This window comes from Petaurus breviceps, unplaced genomic scaffold (genome assembly GCF_028583685.1).
Source record: "Petaurus breviceps papuanus isolate PSGF00001 unplaced genomic scaffold, PetGlider_PUasm1.0 188, whole genome shotgun sequence".
NCBI classification, from domain to species: Eukaryota; Metazoa; Chordata; class Mammalia; order Diprotodontia; family Petauridae; genus Petaurus; species Petaurus breviceps.
In genome coordinates, this window is record NW_027185804.1 from 41628669 (window position 1) to 41653534 (window position 24866).

At 37.0% G+C, this 24866-nt stretch overlaps 2 protein-coding genes across 4 annotated transcripts; both read left to right on the top strand.

Moving 5' to 3' along the window:
• Positions 1 to 1062: 1062 nt before the first annotated feature.
• LOC138163578 (olfactory receptor 8J3-like) lies at positions 1063 to 2010 on the top strand. The gene has a single exon (XM_069091022.1). The coding sequence runs from the start codon at positions 1063 to 1065 to the stop codon at positions 2008 to 2010; it is 948 nt and encodes a 315-aa protein (XP_068947123.1).
• A 13222-nt stretch (positions 2011 to 15232) lies between these two features.
• Positions 15233 to 23069, top strand: LOC138163579 (olfactory receptor 8J2-like). Of its 3 annotated transcripts, none has more exons than XM_069091024.1 (2): positions 15233 to 15242; positions 17003 to 17940. In XM_069091024.1, the coding sequence occupies exons 1-2, from the start codon at positions 15233 to 15235 to the stop codon at positions 17938 to 17940; spliced, it is 948 nt and encodes a 315-aa protein (XP_068947125.1). The 3 variants fall into 3 exon arrangements, with proteins under 3 accessions (XP_068947125.1, XP_068947126.1, XP_068947124.1); XM_069091025.1 differs by lacking the exon at positions 15233 to 15242 and adding an exon at positions 23067 to 23069 and having other exon boundaries at positions 16689 to 17901; XM_069091023.1 differs by lacking the exon at positions 15233 to 15242 and having other exon boundaries at positions 16689 to 17940.
• Positions 23070 to 24866: the final 1797 nt, after the last annotated feature.

Consider the following 24866-nt stretch of genomic DNA (forward strand, 5'->3'; position numbering starts at 1 on the left):
TTTTATTCTTCTGGAGGTATTTTCAAAATTTTTAAGAACTTATATCAAGCATGAATTTATTGAAATCCTCACATATTCTTCTCCTATGACAATTTTTGTATTGACAATTTGGTAAAATAGAACTTAAAATTATTATTGCTTTCCTCGAAAAAGAGAAGTGTCAATTGGTCAATAAATAATGGTTAAGAGGGTTCTATAAGTCAAGGTCATTGCTAATTGTTGGAGATGTGTGTGTATGTATAAATATATATATATATATATATGTATGTGTATGTGTATATGTATGTATATGTATATTCAAAAGACAATACCTACTCTCAAGAACTATGTGGCCCAAAGAGAGAGATATTAGGAAAATCACTATTTAAAAACAAGGTTTAGAAAGGATAAATTGTAGATGATGAATGGAGAGAAGGTACTGAAATTAAGAGAACTGAGAAAGACTTCATGTAAATTACTGCACAATTTAAATATACTATCTCATAAATGTTAACTGACCATTTTCTGTGTGATTAGAACACTTCTATTACATGTGAGAGATATAAAGGAAAAATATAAACTTTCCATCTATATAACTATTAATTTTATTAACTCAAGGCACAGAGACTTGAATCTGGAAGATACTTTATTTTCTCACTTAGCTAGCTAGCTGTGGGTGAAAAGACTTTACTTAATATTTACCTTTATGTTTAATCTTAATTATTAACATTTTTCCTCCATCCTTAAGTCTAGAAATTCAACATACAATAAACCAAGTCTGGATTTATATATATGTTTTTTGTTAATTTCAATGGTAAATCTTCGTACTGAAAATTTGACAATCAGCTCCTTTGAAGCCATATAAATAGTTCTGTAACCAGATAAAAAATATATACATATATATATATATATATATCCAAATCTAAGACAAGTTTCTACAAAGAGTAAAGACAAAACATAACAACCACAAACTTTAATCCCAGCATATAGTGATTTATTTCAGATGAAAGTTCTAGGGAAATCATCCTTGGCTTTCTAAACTGATTTTCCACTTATTCCCATAGCAGATGAAACCGATCAAAAATGGTTCCAGGAAACCTCTCCCATGTGACCACATTCATTCTCATCGGAGTCTCAGATGATCCAGAGCTTCAGGTTACCCTCTTTTTCATCTTCTCAGCAATCTATGGAGTCACGGTGACAGGAAATGTGGCAATCATCACACTTACTAGTATAGATTCTCAACTTCAAACTCCCATGTATTTTTTCCTTAGACACTTGGCTATCATCAATCTTGGCAATTCCACTGTCATTGCTCCCCAGATGCTGGTCAATTTCTTGGCAGAGAAGAAAACCATTTCCTACTATGGATGTGTGACCCAACTTGGAGGCTTCTTAGTCTTCATTGTTGCTGAGATTTTCATGCTGGCTGTCATGGCCTATGATCGATATGTGGCTATTTGCAATCCCCTATTGTACATGGTTGTGGTGTCACAGAAGGTTTGCATCCTACTTGTTGTCCTTATATACATTTATAGCTTTGCAACAGCAGTGACAGTCACTTCTTGTGTTTTCTCCATGTCCTACTGTTCTTCTAATGTCATTAATAATTTTTACTGTGATACTGTTCCTTTGTTAGCTCTATCTTGCTCTAGTACCAATACTCCAGAGACAATAATCTTTATCTCTGCAGCTACCAATATCTTCTTTTCCATGACAATTGTCCTGGTGTCCTACTTTCACATCATCTTGGCCATCCTGAGGATACGTTCAGCAGAAGGGAGAAAGAAAGCCTTCTCCACCTGTACTTCCCACGTGACAGCTGTCACTGTTTTCTATGGGTCCCTCCTTTTCATGTACCTGCAGCCCCACTCAAACCATTCCTTAGATACTGATAAAGTGGCTTCAGTGTTTTATACACTTGTGATCCCCATGCTGAATCCTATGATCTACAGTCTCAGGAACAAGGATGTGAAGGAGGCTTTGAAGAGAGTCCTCATCAACCCTTGTCAAACTTTTAAAAGCATGTGATTTGACAAACACTTCAGTAAATCTAGAGATTCATAATTTGAGGTAGGAGTTATATGAGTGTGATGATAACAGACAACAAATTGCCAGGATTGGAAGACAGCCAGGCAGTGATGAATTCATTAAATAAAAAGAAAAGAAACTATAAAAATGTCAAATTAGGAGTGAAAAAAAGAATCTTGGAAGTAAATGAGAAAAAAATAAGTCTGGAACGAAAGAAAATCAAATCAATGAGGAAACCAGAGGAAGCTCATCTTCTTAATTTCTTGGGAATCCTTTTGTTTTTTACTGAGTATGAGTAGTTATAGAATTGTGCCATATTGCAGCTGGGGGACATGAGGTTACAAATATACTTATAGGAGGACTTGAGTTTAAGAAATCTGCTTTAAACCATGTGATCATTGATTTTTATTTTTTGAATGATCTAAGATTCTCCATTTTCATTTAAACCCCCTTCTGACATGACCTGAGATTTAAATGTCATTTTACCACACTTCAGTTGGTCAATAAGCATTTATTAAGTATCTACTATGTTCTAGACACTGAGCCAAAATGCAGACACTGCTGTAATCTGTAGCAGCAAGCATGCTAGCATACCCAGGGTGACTGCCAACACAGGTACTTAGATCTGCTTTTCTACGAAAAAGTAACTCAAAATGTGTTAACAATCTTTCTTTAATCAAACATATGTCATTTACCTTGTTCAGGGGAAAAGGTCAGCACCCCAAACTTCAGAGAAAGCAAATAGAAGTTACAAGCAGACAAAAAATACAGACAGAGAAACAGATTAGCAGACAGGTCTTCCGGCTGTCTGACCATCACATCCCTACCTAGTTAGCTACCAAAGAGGGAAGCACCAAAATCTGGGCTTTCAAACATAGGGGGCTCAACGGCTACCCAGAGTCTCATCTGGTCAAATCACACAACTCTTCTCAAAGTGAGCCCCCTAACAGAACCTTACATCAGGGCATATATAGGCTTCTCCTGGCTCAAAGAATGTAACAACTCTCTTCACCCACTGCCCAATCACAAAGCAACAAGGTGTGGGCATTCCTGAAAAACAAGCCTCCCTCCACAGGCACCTAGGGGGCAGAGTATATTTTCAAATCCAAGTAGTTTCTCAGTGTAACTTAAGCCTATCAAAGGGCCGAGAGGCAGGGAACATCTTTGACTCCCATTCCCATAACATAATCTTAAAGTCTAATGACAGAAGCAACTTGCAAACAACAAGATGCAAAAAGGATATTTGAATTTTAGAAGGAAATGGCAAACCACTGCAATGTCTTTGCCAAGAAAATCCCAAAGAGGTCACAGAACGTTGAACACAACTGAAATGACTCAACAACTACAACAATAAAATTCTAAGTTTGTAATAAAGCTTAGACATTTGGAACTTGTGAGCAAGTACCCTACTGCTATCCATACTACACTACTTCTATCTTTTCATATAGCAAAAAGAATTTTAGAAATCTGTTAACCTAAAGCATTAATGAATGAAAAACACAAAAGGGTATGTTGGAGTCAGAATCCTGTAATGGATGGATTTTGAGGATTGCTTTGTATTGGAAAGCTGACAGGTACTTAGCACCTAGTTTCAAATTAAGCCTCTGTTAAAGAAACAGAAGGTGTGATCCCCTGTTGCTGATGTAACAGGAAGGGGCTGAACAGGGAGGAGCAATACTGTATATAAGGAAAAATCCTACCTGGGAAAATCAGAACTTCTTAGGCTAGGCTTCATGGATGCAGAGCAGCTGCTGCAGCATCTGAAGGCTGGGCTGCTGCTGGACTGGAACTTCCATAGAGAAAGTGATTTTGATTTTGAGAATGGGAGAAAGTGACTTTGATTTTGAGAATAGGAGAAAGTGATTTTGATTTTGACAGTGGAGTTTATGGTGCTGAGGATTTCCAAGGGCTAGCCAGAGCTGCTGAGGCTGCTGAGGATTTCTGAGGACCAGCCGCAGCTGCCTGAAGACTGAGGAAGCATGACTGCAGTGCTACTATTTTGTACAAATATTGTTGTAGTTTTATTAATGTGTATAAATGTTCTTGTGGCTTTGTTAAGCTTTGTCTTCCCAGGAACAGAGACTGTGAAGGATTTCAGATGGACTGGACACTGTGAGCTCCAATGTGGAGCAGGAATTGCATAGAGGACTGGACAAGGAACTGGGAGCTGTCTGCCTTTGAACTCAGGTGGCAGTTGGTTAGATTTGGGTGGGATCTCAGACCATAGAAGAGGAACCCTAGGAGGTGAGAGCCTGAGCAAGTAAAGAGGGAAAGAACTCTCTGTGGGGATTGAGTACTGACTGAAAAAGGCAAGCCTCCTTAAGGATGATTGAATGATCGAGTTACTAAATGATTGTACTTTGTTGATAACTATGTGACCACTTTGGTGAAATCTATGTGACCATTTTAGTGATAAGCTGTTGAGTTGTGACATGGTGAATGCTGCATTTTTATTTCCTGTGATAAGTTGTAATATTGTGAACGCTGTACCTCGATTTTCTGTGAATGTTTTGCTCTGATTTGTTACTGAATAAATAAAGTATTCACTATAGTATGTAATAAGAACCTTGAAAGCTATTCATAGCAGTAGTCTTCGGGAAAGCTGCTTGTGTTTGGCTTTACAGACCTCCAGGTGTGTGACCATTCATTGTTAAATTTTCTATGTGAGCTTTTACACATCATTAAAATAAATCATGTCAACCTGAATCAGAGATAAAACACCCAATATAGCAAAACTGAGGTCTTTAATTGAGACAAATGAGCAGCATCTTGGGGTGCCACACCAAAAGTGACTTGGCAGGGGCAGCTAGGTGGCACAGTGAATAGAGCACCAGCCCTAGAGTCAGGAGGACCTGAGTTCAAATTAGGTCTCAGACACTTGGCACACTTACTAGCCATGTGACTTTGGGCAAGTCACTTAACCCAAATTGCCTTGCAATAAAAAAAAAAGTGACTGGGTACTGAGAAGGAGTATGGAAATGGAGAAGGAATGGCCAAGCTTTAGGTGGGAGGGGAATGGAACATTCTGTGATTTCACAAGGTAAATTGTTTTGCATAAGTACTGAAAGTCCTTAGAGAAAGCTTGGGAATCCTAAAGTGGAGGGTTGTAATGGTAATGGGAGTTTGAAGATGTTACCTGCTTCTTGCATTGGCAAGCAAACAGGTACTTAGCACCTTGTTTCAAGTTCGAAATTGTATCAAGAATTAAGATGCAGAACTTGTGAATCCCACAGTGGGAGGAAGCTGCTCATGTAACAGGAAGGGGTGGAACAGGGAGGAGTCAATTCCATAAATAAAGAAAAGCCCAAGCTAGAGAGCCAGAACTTGTTCTGAGAGCTTCAGAGAACTTTTAAGAGCCAGCCATCACTTCTGAGAACTTTTGAGATCTAGCCAGAGCTGCTGATAACTTCTGGGAGCCAGTCAGAACTTCCAGGAATGAGAACTGAGAAATGGGAAGATAGGACAATTGGGAAGAAGCATGAAATGTTACTTGGTCTGTTTTAATGTTACTTTGCCAGATTGGTCTGTTGATTGAGGATGGTGCTGTTGTTACAGAAGCCCTGGGTCCTTATTACTGGTTCAGAAGGCCTTAAAGAGGATGTTCTTGTATGTTTACAGACATCCTGAAGGAAGGTTTACTGATGTTTTCAGAGGTCCTGGGACTATATTGATGATTTGTGTTGATTCCTCAGACCTTGTTGTTGGGTTCATGTTGATTTTACAGGTAGGAAGTGAATGGATGAGGATGCCGGCAATGTGCATGAATGTTTTTGTGGCTTTCTTAAGCTTTGTCTTCCCAGGAACAGAAACTGTGAAGGACTTGAAGTGGACTAGACACTGAAAGCTTCAATAGAGAACAGGAACTGCACAAGAGCTGGACAAGGAAATGAGAGCTGTCTGCCTTTGAACTCAGGTGAGAATTGGATAGATTCAGGAAGGAGCTGGGATCATGGAAGAGGAACCATGGAAGCTGAGAGCCTACCTCCAGTCAATATGAAAAGACCTTTCCTTGGATATTTAATACCAACTGAGAAGATCATGATTTATTGTGACCTAGGGGTGGAGAACTTTGACCTTTGTACTTTGTGTTCATTAAGGAGGTTTGCATCCTGAAGGATGATTGAATTAATGACTTACTAAATGATTGATTTACTAAATGACTGAGTTACTGAATCAGTGTACTTTGCGTAAAACTATGTGACCACTTAGGTGAAAACTATGTGGCCATTTTAGTGATAAGTTGTTAAGCCATAACATTGTGAATGCTGTTCTTTGATTTTCTGTGAATGTTTTGTCTTAGTTTGTTACTGAATAAATAGAGTTCACTGTACTGTGAAATCAGAACCTCAAAGCTGTTCACAGCAAAAGTCCTCTGAAAAGCTACTTGTGCTTAGCTTTATAAGGGTTTAGGATATTTGCAAATTAATCTGAGGTCCTGGTCACCTTCAGGAAATTCATGGGTGTGGGAATTGGAGACAATGTCTGACTCAGTCTACTGAGTTCAACAATTAGTATAAAACAGGTCTTAAGTTACTTTTCTATTTATACTTACTGTTAATAATAATACAGATTGAATTTAAAAATTAGTATGTGATTTTTGTTTTTCCGGCGAACTGGGTATTAAACATTTTGCGTACACACTGGAAAAACTGCAAAGTAGGTAAATCTGTAGCTAAATTGTAAGAGATAGGTGTGTTGAGTGTTATTCAGATATCATATTCAAAAGTTCCTTTAAAAATAATAAATTGAAGAAAAAGGGAAGGGGACAGAGTCATAATGACATAGTAAAAACTGGAACTCCACTTGGCTTCCACTCCAACAACCTCCAATACCTGTAAAATATGACTCTAAACAAATTTTAGAGGTACAGAACCCACAAAGTGACTGAGAGAAACAAATCACCTGATGAAGGCAGCCTGGCAGGCCAACAGGAAAGATCTATAAGGGTCTATCACACCAGTCTGGAACCCAGTGAGGTCCCATGTGAGCCATGAGCCACATGCAAGGCCCAGATGTGGAGAAGACTTTCCTTCTCTCTTCAGCTGACTGGTCTATATTTTCAAAATAAAGATTGAATAGAAATGATGCTAGAGATTGCACAGAAGTTTAGAAACCTAATAAGTTTTAGTAATCTATATAAACACTAGAAGCTGATATTAAATATTTAGTTAGCAAGATTTTCATAAAGACAAAAATATCCCTTTTGTAATCCTATCCTATATCCTACACACTATATTTTTCCTGAACCCCCTCCTTCTTAATTTTCTCTCCTTAATGTTATTTTTTTTTCATTTTATTTGTGTGGTATATCTCTCACAACAAAATGCCAGTTCCTTGAAGGTGCAACCTTTCCCCTCCCCCACTTCTATTACTTACCGCAGTTCCATGAACAGAGATTTTAATAAAATGGACTGGATGGGTGAGTGCTTTTTTGTTATGTTTAGGTGATATTTCTTTGTGTTGATCTTCCCTCCCCCCTCTAGGAATCTCTGACATGCTTGGCTTCATAAAATGATCAAATTGCATACTTTGGATGTCCTCTGGTACAGTTACCTTAATGAGAGAAGGAGAGATCACATATTGGTTTGATGGGTAGAGAAGGGCTTCCAGTTATGGACTAGAGTTTTCTGAGATACTTTCCATAGATAATATTCTTGTTGGGTTTTCTCTAGGTTAAACTTATAAGATCCTTGGAAATTTTAAATTTTAAGGTCCTTTCAAGTCATATCATACTATGTTCTAAGTTTTTAAGACCCTTTATCTCTGAAACTTTAGGTTCAAATCTAAGATCCCTTCCAACTTTCATATTCTAGACCCATTACTTCTTTGGGTTTGCTAACTTCTATTTACCTGTAGAATAAATAATTCTATAATGTTTATTTATTCCCTGTCAATATTACTTATGATGTAGATATTTTTCCTCCCTCAACTGCTTCAACTACATTCACTTATTTATCGTAAATGAATTATTTATCCTATTGTCTCTTTTCTGCCCATCCCAGTCTTTCAAACAGAGTTTGAGGGATAATTTCTACTATATTGTCACCTGGGCAGGGGATAAAAGGCCAATAATATGAAGTGGTCACTCACTCAACAAGATGAATATGGTAGAGAAATTATCCACTAGCCCAGCTATAAGCACCCAGTTTGCCAATGCCAAATGGCCACAATAGACTTCTTACACTGCTTTTAAGCTTTACAGACAAAAATGGATATCAAACTTAGGTATACAATGTCTATGTGAAACTCAACTGACTGAATCTGACATTGTTGCCCTTCTTAGACCCATAAATTGACTGAGACTGACTAGACATAATCACTTCCAGTCTCTGAATCTTTTTGTAAATGTTCCAAACTCTCCCCTCCAGAGATTCCCAATCTTTCTCCAAGGATTTATGTTTGCTATGCCAACAACTTCCCTGTGAGACTCTCCACAACTCCTCCAACCTTCAGCTTGGCAAAGCGCTCTGCCTCTTCCCTCCCATGTACAGCCTTGTCATTGTCACTGCTTTAGTACCCTACATAAAGCCTTTTGCACCGCCCAACCCTGCTTGGGCACCCCAGCACTATCAGTGTAGCAACCTGGCCTGTAACTCACTTGCCCAATTAAATACCTTGATTTTGTTGTATTTGCTGTTTTCTCTTGTATTCAGAATACATCTAGGATATTAAAAGAAAGTTCACTTTATGTAGCATTCCTAAAAAGAGGCTTCCACTGGGAATTTAGAAAATGTTGACTCTACAGACTTCAGGGGGAACTTGAGGAGCCTCCACCTGCTAAGAGATCTTCAATATATATATTTTTGGCTCAACAATTCTAATAAACAGAGGGTCGTCTTGTCCCACACACATACATATAAGATATATACACATATAAACGTTTGTGATACATATATCATATTGTATATAATCCTTTTTAATGAACTTTATAATTAAAAGCATAATTTTAATAATATACAAAGTCCATATGAAGATTTTGTATGGAATTGTCAACTTAAATTACATGCATTTTGTTAAAAAAAATGTCCCATTTGGACAATTTTAGCTCACTTGTATCCTTGTATAACTGACTTAATCCTTAAAATTCTTCATTTAATCTCACTGTTGTTCTAACTTTTTCTGTCTTCCCAGAATGCCTCCCTCTCCTTGCTTCTGTTAGAAACATACTTAGTCTAGGAATTAACAATATTCATTGGAAAGCCAGGAAGGTTTTCATTACCTTTATTTTTTCCTGAATAAATGGGTAGCCTCTCTAAAAGATTACAGAGAATTAGAAAAATGCGAGCCCTTTTATGTTGCTTCCATTTGAATTTCCGGACTTGCTCTTCCCTTCAGCGCTGGGATTGATTCCGGGTCTTCAGGGTTACAATCTTTCTGACCTGCCCAATACACGTTTACTCCTTCACATGTTCCCTCCTCCCAAACATGGGCTATAACATGGGTCAAATGATCCTATAATGAGGCTCTAATTCTATGCAGGGTGTGTCAGCTAATATGCATGAGACTAGATAAGCATGCTTGTTAATAAAAAGTCAGTGATCATCCTTTGAGCGTGGCCACTTTGAGTCAGCTCAGCATAGGCCTCTTCGAAGGGGAATGTTACAGATTTCTTCTAGCTATGTGATTAGATAAATTCACTCTGCTCTTCCTTCTGTCATCCTGATTTACACCTTCCTGCATGTCCTGTGTAACGTCTGTTTTTGCAACATCCGTTGTTCCTATAGAATCTGTGGAAACTAAGCTGCTAGCATTTCTCACATTTCTTACTTTGATATTCACCATCATTTATTAATTTGATGAGGTATTAAAAAAGCTCAGTTTGTTTTTGCTCCTTCTAAATCCTCCCCAACCCCTTCATTCCTTTAGAGAAAGATATAGTAATGATATGCTCATTTTTGGAATCTCTATCTCCTCCCACTTATTTGTCCACACCCAGAGAGAAATCCTTCCTGTATCAACAGTACATCAACATAATGGCCAAAACAAAGATGGTTTGGTTCAGTCATTTTAGTCATGTCCAACTCTTCATGATCCCATTGGGGTTTTCTTGGCAAAGATATTGAGCAGTGTACCGTTCCCTTCTCCAAAAGTAAAGATTATGTTCTCTGAAATGTAGCTTGGCAGAGGGGCTGACATAAAATGCTCAGAGTTATGGAGCTGATTGGGACAAAGGGGAACTACAGGTTCAAGTAAGCTGGAAGAAGAATCACAGATTTGTACAATATCTCTTGCCACCTTGCTTAATTTTCCTTTAATTCGAAGATCTTCACTAAGTTAATTGTTTCTCATTTGACCTGAATATTCTTTGTTGTTGGCAACTGACCAACACATAAGTTATTCTACTTGAGTCATGTGACTGTGAACAATGAGACATACCCTGGAATGTAAGAAAATATTAACCATATTATTAATTCATAAATATAAATTTAATAAATGATGATAAAGTTCAAAGAGAAAAGTTGGAGGAGGCAATCCAGGAAGGAAGGGGAAGTGAGAGCATCAGTGGAAATAAATAAGAAATATTTAGAATGAGACTAGCTAGAATAAAGGTAGGAAAGCTAATAGTTGCCTATTGGGTCATAATTTTTCTATGTGTTAAAAATAATTCCTGGCAATATTCCATCAGAAAAAAATGTATAAATAATAACTCTAATTCCCAAACTCTTTTCACATATTCACTTGGGGAGCAGAATGATGGAAACAGATCTTAGTAATGAGTCTCTGATATTCCTTTGTTCCTTGGGGACGGCTCTGTATATTGGAGTTTTTTTTTTCCTGTACTATATGAAGCTGGAGATATGTGATTTATTACTAACCACAGGGACCCAGATGCTTCTGGAATAAGTAAAAACCCTAAGAAAATTCCTAGGCTGGGCCTTGTGAGCTCAGGGCACAGCTTTTCTCTTCATCAGGTAGGTTGCACTATCCCACTGTTGTTTTCTATCTATCTATCTATCATCTATCTATCTATCTATCTATCTATCTATCTATCTATCTATCTATCTATCTATCTATCTATCTATCTTACCAAAGCAGAATGATGGGTTCAAAATCAAAGCAGCCTTCAGTCAAGTCAGCATTATGCTGCATAAACAGTCACGACTCTAAGGTCTAGAATATTATTTCTGATTCTGAGGCCAAGAGTTGCACACTATTCAAATCTCTGTTCTAGAAAATAAATTATGATGTTAAAATAGAAAAAAAATCTATTGAACATTTATTATTTTCATCTTTAACTCTTAGAGAGCTGTCTAGGATACTGAGAGATTAACCAACTCCAGATGGATCATACAGCTAATTACAGATAGGAAAGAAGGGAATAGAAAGGAATTTTCATCTTTGTCCTAGCTTGATAATCAGTCACAGCATAATTTTATCGCTCTGAATCCATTTCTTTGTGTCTCTCAAATGATATCAGATAGGAAGGGAAATAAAGTATTAGCAACTCTTAACTACATGCAATAATGGCACTGTACCCTAGGGGCAGCTTGATGGCACAGTAGAGTGCCCAGCTAGAAGTGAGGAAGCCTCATCTCCCTGAATTTAAACCTGCCCTAATACTTATTCACTGTACAAACCTGAGCATGTCACTTAAACCTGTTTTCCTCACTTTCCTTATCTATAAAATGAGCTGGAGAAGGAAATTGCAAATCACTTTAGTATCTTTGCCAGGCAAACCCCAAATGGGGTCACCAAGAGCCAGACACAACTGAAAACTGACCAAACATCAACTACTGTACCCTAGGGAATATAATAATTTGCACTGGGTTAAAGAAAGCTATATTTGATAGTTAAGGGAAAAAATGTTGATTCTCAATTACATTTTCCCTGGGAAGTTGGCAGAGTGGTATTGCATTCTTTGAGTACAGCTAGTGTGATACATATTCAGACAGTCCTTATGAGGCAGGCCAGGTAAAAAGTGATCTGAATAGGACAGAATCATATTCTTAGAGATTAAGCAGGGAAATGAAAGTTGAATATAGTTAAATGCAGCACACTTGATTCTAGATTATTGAGTATGAATTTGGAAACAAAGAACAATCCAGAAAAAAAAAAACATTGAGCCATTTATAGGTGAAAACAGTCATGATGTTTGTACAAAGCAGTTGAATATAAATGATGTAAGTGGGAGGAATAGTGGAACTGAAGTCCTCCTTCTTCAGAAGTTACATATCCCTGCAGGAATATATACGACAACAAGAATGGTTTTTGTAGGTATTGTGTAGATAGAAGTTCTGGAAGGTGGAATCCTAAGAACCTGCTTCTAATATTCTGACCAAAAACTTAATTTTTTTGGAATGACTGGGTAAGCCAGGTAGATTTGGGCAAAGACTTACAGTGTTCCGCAGGTGATGACACATAATGGTTTAAGGTAATTTGTGATAATTGTTCTCCCATTCCCTACCTAACCCCTGCTTGGCAGAGTAAGTGATAACATTCTATAATATGATTACTGCTTATCTCAGACAAGGTCAAGGTGACCTGCTAAGAGAAAAAAAAAGGAGACCTCAACCTTCTGTTTAGGAATTTGTGTTCCATAGGGAGGACAACTATTTCCATTCTTCCAAGCATGAAGCACAGTGACTATGTGATAAGAGGACTAGTCTCCCCAAGGAGACAGAATTTCACAACTGGGAAGGTCATTGGAGAGAGGCTATGGAACAATATTGGAAGTATTGAGATGTGATGGGATCCCATTGTATCATAGGAAGGGGGAATTAGGAATTCTTGGCTTTGTTCTGGTTTGAGAAGTACATTTTGCTTGGGTTTCAATATCTTCTTGGATTTCTGTTGATATGTCATACCCTGCAACTGCAGTGGGTTACTGACCATAATCAGTCCCATCAGTTATTGCCAAGGAGATTTCTTTTTGGGATGATCATTAGTCTTTTGGGATTTTGTTCATGAGAACAAATGCCAAAATCTAAAATTGTTTCAGAAAGAAATGTGTTACATCATTTGGTACAGGTGCACAAGCAAGAAAGGAGTTATGGCTCCCTCTTATGCAGATTATGGAAGGTTTACATCATACAGATTTAGACAAGGATACCCCCAGATGAACCAATATATGTAGTTGGGAAGTTTTACTCAGAGGTCAACTTGAAAGCAAGGTAGATTGAGATGGATATGAAAATATATCAACATTCCATAAAATTTAGGTGAAGTCAAAACACAATAGAACATAAAACACAAACTTGGGTAGATCCAAACAAGAGCTGGCTATAGGGACCCAACACAACTATTTTGGGTGGCTCTAGGATGTATAAGAACTCCAGATTTCTTGCAGCCATTTCCAGCATTCCTAGAAAGTTACTGTGGTTCACTGACATTCTGGGTGAAGATCACATAAAGTTCAATTTCAATAGCAAAATAATTAACAAGCTTCCCAAACAATATAATAAAGTATTTTCTTCACAAAATAAACATCATACGAGATTCTATCACAGTTTCAATTGTTCTTCTGATCTTAACTGTACTGTTGGGTAACATAAACCAATAGAATTTGAAATCTATAGACTCTTCTCTCTTTAAAAAAAATCAAATTAACCAAAGTTTTATCTATTTTATTTTTTTAATAAAACCAGCTCTTAGTTTTCTTTATTAGTTCAATAGTTATCTTAATTTCAATTTTATTAATCTCTCCTTTGCTTTTCAGAATGTCTAATTTGGCATGTAATTGGGGATTTAAATTTGTTCTTTTTCTAGCTTTTTTAGTTGCATGCCTAATTCATTGATCTCTTCTTTTTCTATTTTATTCATATAAGCATTTAGAGATATAAAACTTCCCTAAGGACTTTTTTCACTGCATCTCATAAGTTTTAGTATTTTGTCTTATTGTTGCCATTCTCTTGAATGAGATTATTAATTGTTTCTATGATTTCTTATTTGACACATTCATTTTTTAGGATTAGATTATGTAGGTTCTAATTAATTTTTAGACTATCTTTTCATGACCTTTTATTACATGTAATTTTTATTGCATCATGATCTGAAAAGGATGCATTTAATATTTCTGCCTTTCTGCATTGGATTGTGAGGTTTTTATGCCCTAATATATGGTCAATATTTGTGTAGGTGCCACGTACCACCAAGAAAAAGATATATTACTTTCTATCCACATTTAATTTTCTCCAGAGGTCAACCATATTTAACTTCTAAAATTCTATTGATCTCCTTAACTTTTTTCTTGTTTATTTTGTGGTTAGATTGGGAGGTCCCTCACTAGTTTAGTTTGCCATTTATCCTTCCGGTAACTCCCTTACTCTTCCTCTAAGAATTTGGATGCTATGCCACTTGGTGTATATATGTTTAGTAATGATATTACTTCATTTTCTATGGTGTCTTGTATTTCCTGTCTTTATCTCTTTTAATTGGATCTATTTCTGCTTTTGCTTTATCTGAGATCAGAATTGCTACACCTGATTTTTTTTTTTACTTCAGCTGAAGCAATAATATATTCTGTTCCAGCCATTTACCTTTACTCTGTGTGTATCCCTTTGATTCAAATGTGTATTTTTGTAATCAACCTATTCTGGCATAATGGCTCTCAACCCACTCTATCTGCTTCTGTTTAATAGAAGAGTTCATCCCATTCACATTCTCAGTTATGATTCCTCTCTGTGTTTTTCTCTCCATTCTATTTTCCATTTATGCTTTTCTCTATCCTTTCTCCCTTTCACTCTTTGCTAGTTTTGCTTTCAAACATTACCTGCCTCAGTCTGCCCTCCCACTTGTCAACCGACTCCATTTTCTTTACCCTCTCCCTCCTATTTCCTATAGGGTAAATTGGGTTTCTATACCTGATTATACTATTCCCTCTTTGAGCAAATCTGATGATAGTAAACTTCAAATAATGTTCATCTCCCAACCTTCTTTCCCTCTACTGTAATAGGCTTTTGTGCATTCTCATGCAATGTGATTTACCCTTGTCTGTCTCCTCCTTTCCTCTTCTTCCAGTACAAACCCTTTTCACCACTTAATAAGATTTTTTAATCATGTCAAACTCAACTTATATCCACACCTTCTGCCCATATATGACCCTTTTAAATGGTGTAATAAAAATACAATTCTCAAGAGCTGCAAGTGTCATCGTCCTTTGTATTGTAACAGTTAATAATGTTATTGTTGTTTTATTCTTTCCTGTTTACCTTTTAATGCCTCTCTTGAGTCTTGCATTTGAAGATCAATTGTTTTCAGTTGAGCTCTGGTCTTTTCATCAGGAATGTCTGGAAGTCCCCTATTTCATTAAATGTTCATCTCCTTCCCTGAAAGATTATGCTCAATTTTTCTGGGTAGTTGATCCTTGGTTTTAATCCAAGCTCCTTTGCCTTGTGGAATATCATATCCCATGCCCTCCAATCTTTTAATGTAGAAGCTGCAAGGTCCTCCATAATCCTGACTGTGGTTCCATGATATTTGAATTATTTTTTTCTGGATGTTTGCAATATTTTCTCCTTGGCCTCGTAATTCTGGAATTTGGCTACAGTGTTCCTTGGAATCTTCAATTTGGGATCTCTTTCAGGAGGTGATTGGTGGATTTTTTGGAAGACAATCTTACCCTCTAGCTCTAGGGCCTTGGGGAAGTTTTCCTTGAAAAATGCTGTCTAGGCTCTTACTTTTGATAGTGGATTTCAGGTAGACCAATAATTCTTAAAATATCTTTCCTAGGCCTATTTTCCAGGCCAGGTTTTTCTTTTTGTTTGTTTGTTTTCAAATGAAGCATTTTATGTTTTCTTCCATTTTTTTCATTCTTTTGATTTTGTTTTACAGATTCTTGATGTGTCATGGAGTCATTAGCTTCCACTTGCCCAATTCTAATCTTTAACAAATTGCTTTCTTCAGTTTGCTTTTGTACCTTCTTTCCCATTTGACAAATTCTATTTTTTAAGGAGTTGTTTTCTTCAGTGTACTTTGCTCTCCCCCATTTTGTCAATTGTATTTTAAAAGGAATTGTTCAATTTTTTTCTACCTCTCTTATTTGACTGTTAAAATCTTTCTTGAGCTCTTCCAAGAAGGCTTTTGGGGCTTGAAACGAGTTCATAATCCCCTTTGAGCTTTTGGATGTGGGTATATTGACAGTGTTGTCTTTTCCTGAATGTGTATTTTGAGCTTTCCTCTCACCATGATACTTCTATATGGTAATATTTTTTCTTTGTTGCTTTTTGATTATGTTATTTGCCCTTTTCCTGGCTTGTAAAGTTGACATCTGCTTCTAGAGCACAGGACATACTGTCCCAGGCTTCTTGTGTTGGGGGCTAGAGGCCTGGTTGCTGGTTTTGTGTGTTGGGTTCTCAGCTAGAGGCTGTAGGTGTCTGGTGGCTTCACTGGTGCTAAGCTGGAACAAGTATATGCCTGGTGTTGGTGCTTGCCTGCTCTGATTTCCTGTTGGTTTGTTGGGATGGGGCTTTCCACTGGCTTATTGGGACACCTCTTGTCCTGTACTGGTCCCCTTCAGCCATAGCAAGAGTGATCTTTTCCCTTACTCCCCCTAGCCTCCTGAGCTAAAAGCCTGCTGCACCTCATCTTTCTGCTCACTCTAGTATTCCAGGATTTTCCTGGAGGCAATATTCTCTGGGTTTTTCAAGGTCAATAAGGGAAGGTGAGAATGATTTGTTGTTTACTCCACCATCTTGGCTTCTGAAAGTTGAAATAGGTGACTTTCAAACATTCCTTCTATGGGCTGATGGCTCCAGGAGCAGCTGCTGCTACTACTGCTGTTTCCACTGTTGCCCCTGCTGCTGCTGATTCAGCCACAGCCTGGAAATTTAACAATCATATTTTTAAAAACATTTCAGTAGATCAGGAATCAGGTAAAATATCTGTTCAAATCTAAGACAAGTTTCTCGAAACAGTTTAAAAAAGAAACAAATACTTAATCCCAGGATATAGAAGTTTATTTAAGATGCAAGGTCTAGAAAAATCATCCTTGACTTTCTAAACTATTTTTCCATTTATTTCCATAGTAGATGAAACTGATCAAAAATGGTACAAGGAAATCTCTCTCATGTGACCACATTCATTCTCATTGGAGTCTCAGATGATCCAGAACTTCAAGTTCCCCTCTTTTTCATCTTCTCAGCAATCTATGGAGTCACGGTGACAGGAAATGTGGCAATCATCACACTTACTAGTATAGATTCTCAACTTCAAACTCCCATGTACTTTTTTCTTAGACACTTGGCTATCATCAATCTTGGCAATTCCACTGTCATTGCTCCCCAGATGCTGGTCAATTTCTTGGCAGAGAAGAAAACCATTTCCTACTATGGATGCGCAACCCAGCATGGAGGCTTCTTAGTCTTCATTGTTGCTGAGATTTTCATGCTGGCTGTCATGGCCTATGATCGATACGTGGCTATCTGCAATCCCCTATTGTACATGGTTGTGGTATCACGGAAGGTTTGCATCCTACTTGTTGTCCTTGCATACATTTATAGCTTCTCAGTAGCAGTGACACTCACCTCTTGGGTTTTCTCCATGTCCTACTGTTCTTCCAATGTCATTAATCATTTTTACTGTGATAATGTCCCTTTACTAGCTTTATCCTGCTCTGATACCTATATGCCAGCGACAGCAATCTATATCTCTGCAGCGATAGATCTTTTCTTTTCTATAACAACTGTCCTGGTGTCCTACTTCCACATCATCTTGGCCATTCTTAGGATACGTTCAGCAGAAGGGAGAAAGAAAGCCTTCTCCACCTGTGCTTCCCACATGATAGCTGTCACTGTTTTCTATGGGACCCTCCTTTTCATGTACCTGCAGCCCCAGTCAAACCATTCTTTAGATACTGATAAAATGGCTTCAGTGTTTTATACACTAGTGATCCCCATGCTGAATCCTATGATCTATAGCCTCAGGAACAAGGATGTGAAGGAAGCCATGAAGAGAGTCCTCACTAACTCTTGCCAAACTTTTAAAAACATTTGATATGACAAATATTTCAGCAAAACAAGATATTCTCAATTTGAGGTAGGAGTTATGGCATTATGATGGGAACAGATAGTAAATTGCTAGGAATGGAAGGCAACCAGACAGTGATAAATTATCAAAATACATTTCAATTTCAATTTAAGTATATATATCATTTAACATAATACTTGTCATAAACCATTAGAAAAGCAAATATTCTCTGATATATTTCTCTCTTCATTTTGTCTCTTTTTCAGTGGCTAAAAATAAAGGAATATGTATCTCTCACCGAGGGAGCATACAATTTTTTTTTGCCATGTACTTGAGTAAGCAAAGATTTTCCTTTGTCTTAATTTCATTAAAATTATAGAAATAAACTTGATTCATAACCAGATTTAAATGGTGTTTCCCTTTTGTTCACTAAAAGATTTCAAATCTTTGATTTTTTTTAACATTTGTTTTGAAAACTTGGATTTCCAGATTCTTTTCCTTGTTCCCTCCTCACCCATGCCCACCAGGAAGATAAACAACTCAATAAAGTTTGTACATGTGCAGTTATGCAAAACGTTAACATAGTAGTTATTTTGTGAAAGATTGACTATATTTCCCTCTATCTTATCCCACGCCCCACTCATTCTATTTTTTACTTTGACCCTGTTCCTTTTCAAAAGTATGTCTTCTAACTACTCCTTCCCCCAATCTGACCTCCCTTTTATCATTCCCCCTCTTATCCCATTTCCTACTACTTTCCTGTAGGGTAAGATACCCAATTGAGTGTGTATGTTATTCCCTCCTTAAGTCAAATTCAATGAGGGTAAGATTGGCTCATTCCCTTTCACCTTCCTGCTCTTCCCCTCCATTGTAACAGCTTTCTCTTACCACTTTTATATGAGATAGTTTATCCTTTTCTATCTTTCCCTTTCTCCTTCTCTCATTATATTCCTCTCTCACCTCTTAATTTTATTTTTAGATATCATCCCTTCCTATTCAACTGATCCTGTGCCCTCTGTCTATGTATACATGTACACACAAAAAACACACTCACATATGTGTGTATAAACATATACCCTCTCCTATACATACATACATATCTATGTATTCATATACACACACACATATTCCCTTCGGCTATCCTCATACTGAGAAAAGTCTTATGAGTTACTGTTATTGTTTTTCCATGTAGGAATATAAATAGTTCAACTTTAATGAGTTCCTTATGATTCCTTTTTCCTATTTACCTTCTCATACTTCTCTTGCTTCTTGTATTTGAAAGTAAAATTTTCTGTTCAGCTCTGCTTCATCTCAAAGCTTTGTTCAAATAAAAAAGCCCAACATTACAATTAACTTTATATGTGCTCATTTTTTATATTGTAGACAAATTTGAGATCCTTCTAGTTCCATTCTTTATCAATTGATAAAAGTTCTCACAATTATTCGTTTTTGTAATTGTGAACTTCTAGTAGAAATTGTTCATTTGATTCTCCTTCATTCTGCATCAATTCATCTAAGATTTTTTTTCCAAGCTGTAAGAACTAAGATCAATAAAAGGACCACTCATAATTTCAGAAGACAAACTACTGAAGCATACTGTCCATTAGAGAGAAGTGATCAATTTATAGATCAAAGCTGCAAAGGGAAAAAGCAAACCATGAATAAAATGTTTTATTTAAGGCTCAGAAGTCTTATTTCATACAGCTGTCTGTTTCTTGGGACACCATCTGATGAAGTTCTCTGGGTATGTTCTAAGAAATTTCAAGCTATCTTCTTAGACTGAGGTGACTTGTTGATATCTTCTTTCTCTGTTAAAGATCCCCTACAAATTTTTCTTAAAGCATATTTACATTACTTTGCCAATAACCAGGTCAAATAATGAAAGTTTTAAATCAACATTTATGTCATTTTTATTGTAATAATAAAATTTGGAACTTTTTAAAACAGGAGACTTACATAAAAACAGAAAAAATAGAAACCAATTTTTGTACTTCATATCCATTCTACATTTGGAGAACAAAATTTCACTAAGGAATTAATAACAAAACACCTTTATAAGAAGATGGACTCCAATACAAATGAATTCATTTAAAAGTTCTCAGATTAACTACAGTTGTAACAAAAGTTTCAGGTATGGTATAATATAAATTCATTGAGTAATCATTTTTTTTAAACACTGCATACCAAATAAGTTATTTATAATAAGACATTTCCAATTTCTAGCCATGTTCCAATAAATAACCCCTAATCAAAATAGATGTTTCTTATAAGGCATTTACAAGATAGATTACAGGTTTCCAACATAAGTAATTGTTAATAGAACTGAATAGTAACTAAATAAAGCATTATATCTTGGTTTCACAAGTCTTTGACCTAATTATCCCATTATCTCATACCATTATGAGGAATTAAAGAATCCTATCCTATACAGAAATATATAACTAGTCACAGATATCAATGCCAAATACTTACATTATTTGTTTGGAATAAAAAAGTCTAAAATTCTAGGTCAAATAACTCAAATCTTATATTTGTTTCTTATTATAGTAACTCAGATGTTCTAGTATCAATCAATTATTTAATAACATAAATGTTGTGCTTACAAAACTTTTGGATTATAGAAATTTGATATAAAAGAATAGGGACATAATTATACAGTAAGAGAATAATTCTTCCCTAACTTCATGTCAATTCCAGGCAGAAATTATATAGATGATCAATTGCTTTGGGCAAGGCTAAAAGTCAACCAGGTGGATATTTCCCATTCTATGTGTCACATTAGGGAAATTGAGTCAGTAGAATCCTACCTCAGCTCATGCAAATAGGCATCCTCCCAGTTTTTTTTCCCATGAGAACACCACTTTCAGTACCCAGATGTTAAATCCCATAGGGTTGCTGCCATCATGGATCATTGAATCAATAGCATTCTTTGATTATCATACCTGGAGTCAAAGACTCAGAATAGAGCCAGTTAGTAGTCCCATAAGGTCTTGAAAAGCAAGTTCCAATAATCAGAGTTTTAGGGGGCCCTAGGTCTCAAGGATCACATATCTGACTATAATCACACACTGGTAACAGTAAGAGATTCATCACTGAAAAATACTACTGATCTCAAAATCCCTTTAAATAACAGGAACATATTTAAGGTGTCTTAAGTAATTTGCATACAGTTCTACACCTGTTTTAAGTCCAAATTAAATAGCAAACATAAGAAAAATCAAATTTTCCATTAAGATAACCAAAGACAGTTCATAAGTTACTACTCTTCACTAACATAACTGCACTGAATTCCTAGTCCTTAAAACAAAAAGGAAAGGGGTTCCCGACTTTAACCTCACAACTTCATAGATTTATATCTTGGTTTCTCAACATCATTTACCTCTCTTTGATTATACTCGATCTGAAAGTACAAGATATGTCAGGGATTGAATCTTATGCATATAAGTTCAAATACTAATTTTAACTCTTGTTTAGTTCATGGAATGACTATAAATTCATTTCAAAACAGGAAGATCTTTCCCCCACTTATAGATCATTACAGTAATTGAGATGCTTTACTATTAATCACTAACTTTTATCTTTGATGTTGCTTCAATTGAGTTGCTTATTCTGCCTCTATTTCTCTGAAAACACCCATTTAATTCTTTTTCAAGGACATAGAAAATTTAGGAATGAAACTTGGAAGTTCACAGTTGGTTTAGATATAAATTGCTATCAATATCAAATTTTTATGGCAATGAACTAGCTTGCAAATGAAAATTTAATAGGCCTTCTAAAAATCACACAAAGATTTTTTTTATACAAAATGGAACTTTGTAAAAGTATTTTCGTTTCTTAAAAACAGCTTAAAATTTATCCTGATGTTAAAAGGAATAATTGCTAAACTTTCATGAAGTAAATTAGTTGGTAACCTCTAAAATTGGAATTATTAAAACTAAATTTTGTAAAGTGCCTTTTAAATAATATTAAAAAATCCTCAAAGTACTATAAAAGCTAAATTCCTAATTAACAGAAAAATTACTATTTATCTAAATTTTCTAGTAAAAAAAAGTTTGTAATGGGGAGGAGATTCAGTTTTTATGAGAGAAGAGGTATATACACAATTAAATTAGCCCTTTCACAATAAGATATACCAGGACTTTAAAAATTTACTCAGTATTTTTCTTCACTTGGTCTTTCAATATATCACAGGAAGAAAATAATTGTATTTTGGAATCTCACATAGACAAATATACAAATATATCCTTATATGAAGCATATTTCACAATCACAAACCCATTTTGTGTAAGGATTCCCATTGATTACCATTTATTTGTGAAAGGATTCCACTAAACAGAAAACTCTTGCACAGGGTTGATAAGAATTTATGATTAGTTGGTTTTAAAAAAAAATTCTTGCAGGCTTACAAAGGAGATTTTACAAGGTCTTTTCTTTGTATAATTATAAATTTTCCTTTATAAAAAATACCTTAGTAAATACTTGAGGCTGATGTGATGAGGTATGAGCTCTGGGAGCCCCCTGGAGCTCTCCTTGAGTCCTTGAGGTACAGGCCCTTGAACTCTGATTAAATCATCTCATTTGATGAGGCATTTGCATGAGGCAAGTCTGTTCCTAGACTTCCCACCCTCTATTACTAGACTTAACTGTACTTGCCACTCTATAGATCCACCCTTGAACTGGCCTAGCCCACCATTATTTGTGGTCTCCAGGTGGCCTCCAGAGACTTCCCACCCTTAATCACTCGTTGACCTCATTAACTCCTCCTGATGACCCTCCCCAAACTCCTTCCCTAGACCACTCCTAGATTCCTCCCACAACCTTCTGTATATAAGACCCCATTCTGTCTTCATATTTGTGAGAGCGCCATAGAATAGCCTAGCACAGAATTACTCTGTGTGTAATGTAAGCAAATTTTTAATAAACTTTACTTTTCTTTGGCTGAGGGAAGACTTGAGTCAAACTCATTCAGTGTGTTGGTATTTGGTGGTCTCCAGAGCAATCTTAACACTCTTTATGGGTAACTTCTTCAGATGGAATGACCTAACAGCTTCTAACCCATTCAATTTTTTTTTTTTCTGAGAGTACATTATAAAAATATTCATTTATTTATTTTTGCTTTTTGGAGGGGGTAAGGCAGGGCAACTGGTATTAAGTGACTTGCCCAAGGACACAAGGCTAGTAAGTGTGTCAAGTGTCAGAGGCCAGATTTGAACTCAGGTCCTCCTGACTGCAGGGCAGGTGCTCTATTCACTGTGCCACCTAGCAACCCCATGTTTTGATTTTTAAATTTGCTAAACTTTGTGGATAGTTAAAAATATCATTTCATACAAAATCAATTCAGATGACTGAGGGAAATTTTAAAAAGAATTAGTCCTCTGAGGAAAAAAAAAATGTGGAGTTATGTTCTGAGATCTGGGAACAAAGAACCTTGCAAGCAGTTTATTGTGGTGGGAAGAATACCTAGTTTGAAATCACATGATGAGAGTTTTCAGCTTGGCATTGTCATTTCTTGGCTTTTTGACCTTGGATAAGTCACTTAACCCCACTAGATTTCATTCTCCTCAAGTGTAAAATGAGTAAATTTAACTAAATAACCTCTTGCACCCTTTTCTGCTCTAGCTAGCTATTAGTTATATAGTACTTCAAAGTTCACAAAATACTTTACAATTATGATCTCATTTTGTCCTCTCACCCACCTTGGGAGATAGGTGCTATTATTATCTATATTTTCCAAATAAAGAAACTGAGGCATACACACTTTAATGACTTGCCCAATGTCACACAGCTAGTAAATGTCTGCAATTGATTTAACTCAGATCTTCCTTACTCCATGGCCAGAGCTCCATTCACTGGCATGATCATATCATCCATTTGGGCTGAAAGGAACTTTAGCCCCATCCAAATCTTCCTACAAATTTTTTTCCTATAAAATCATCAGTCTTATCCCTATAAAATGTGCAAATTCACTAGGAATCTTACGCACCTGTTGGAGCCACAGGTGTGAAAGACACTGTGGCAGTCACAAGATGCCGGAGGGGGTGCATGTGACATCTGAAGGGCAGAAACATGGAGATGTGGAGGCCGACTCTGCCGGGCCGTAAGGGTTGACATGGCATTGAGCGCAGGGCCATGGGAGCCGACTTTACCAGGTTGGGAAAGGCCTACGTGGCATTGAATGTGCCTTATCAACACGGACTCCTCTTAACACATACTCCTTTGCCCTGCACTCGAGAGAGTGCACAATTGGCTCCCATATGGCATGTGACTGTAAGAAGTATGATAAGGATATTAGGGAAAAAGCAAGGGGAGGCTCCCCCTCTCTCTCCTTTCTCTCTTTTCACTTCCTCTTTCTCCCTCTCTCCCTCTCCCGCTCTCTCTCTTTCTCTCTGCCCCGCGGTTCCATTCTGCTGTGTTTTGATGGCCACGCTGTTAAGATGTAACTGAATAAAGAGCAACCTCGCTTGGCAACCTCCGTGTCCTTGAGTGTTTGATGGGGGAGGGGGAGGGGTTTATGGGCGGTGCCATGGTTGCTTTGAATGAATATGTATAAGCTTGATGGGGTGATCACCATATAAGGCCATAAGCTTGATGGGGTGATCACCATATAAGGCCATAAATGTAAGACTGTGATATGATTGGCTCGGATTCGCTATATATTTTCTCGTGTGAGAGAGCTCGCTCTCTCTCTCCGCCATGTAACTGCTGAAGAATAAACCACCCCGCTTCACTCCTCCGCCTTCTGTCTGGTGTTTTTTCCCCGTGAGGGGCCGGTGACGACCGAAGACCCGGGATGGGTAACTAAGAGGGCCGTAGGGCTAGTCGTCTAGATCTGTTGTAAGGGTAAACGCCCGCAACAGATTTTGGCGCCCAACGTGGGGCTGACCCTTCGGGACGACTAGCTGGCGGACGGCCTGCTGGACGCAGCTGGTCTGCTCCAGTCGCCAAGCAGCCTC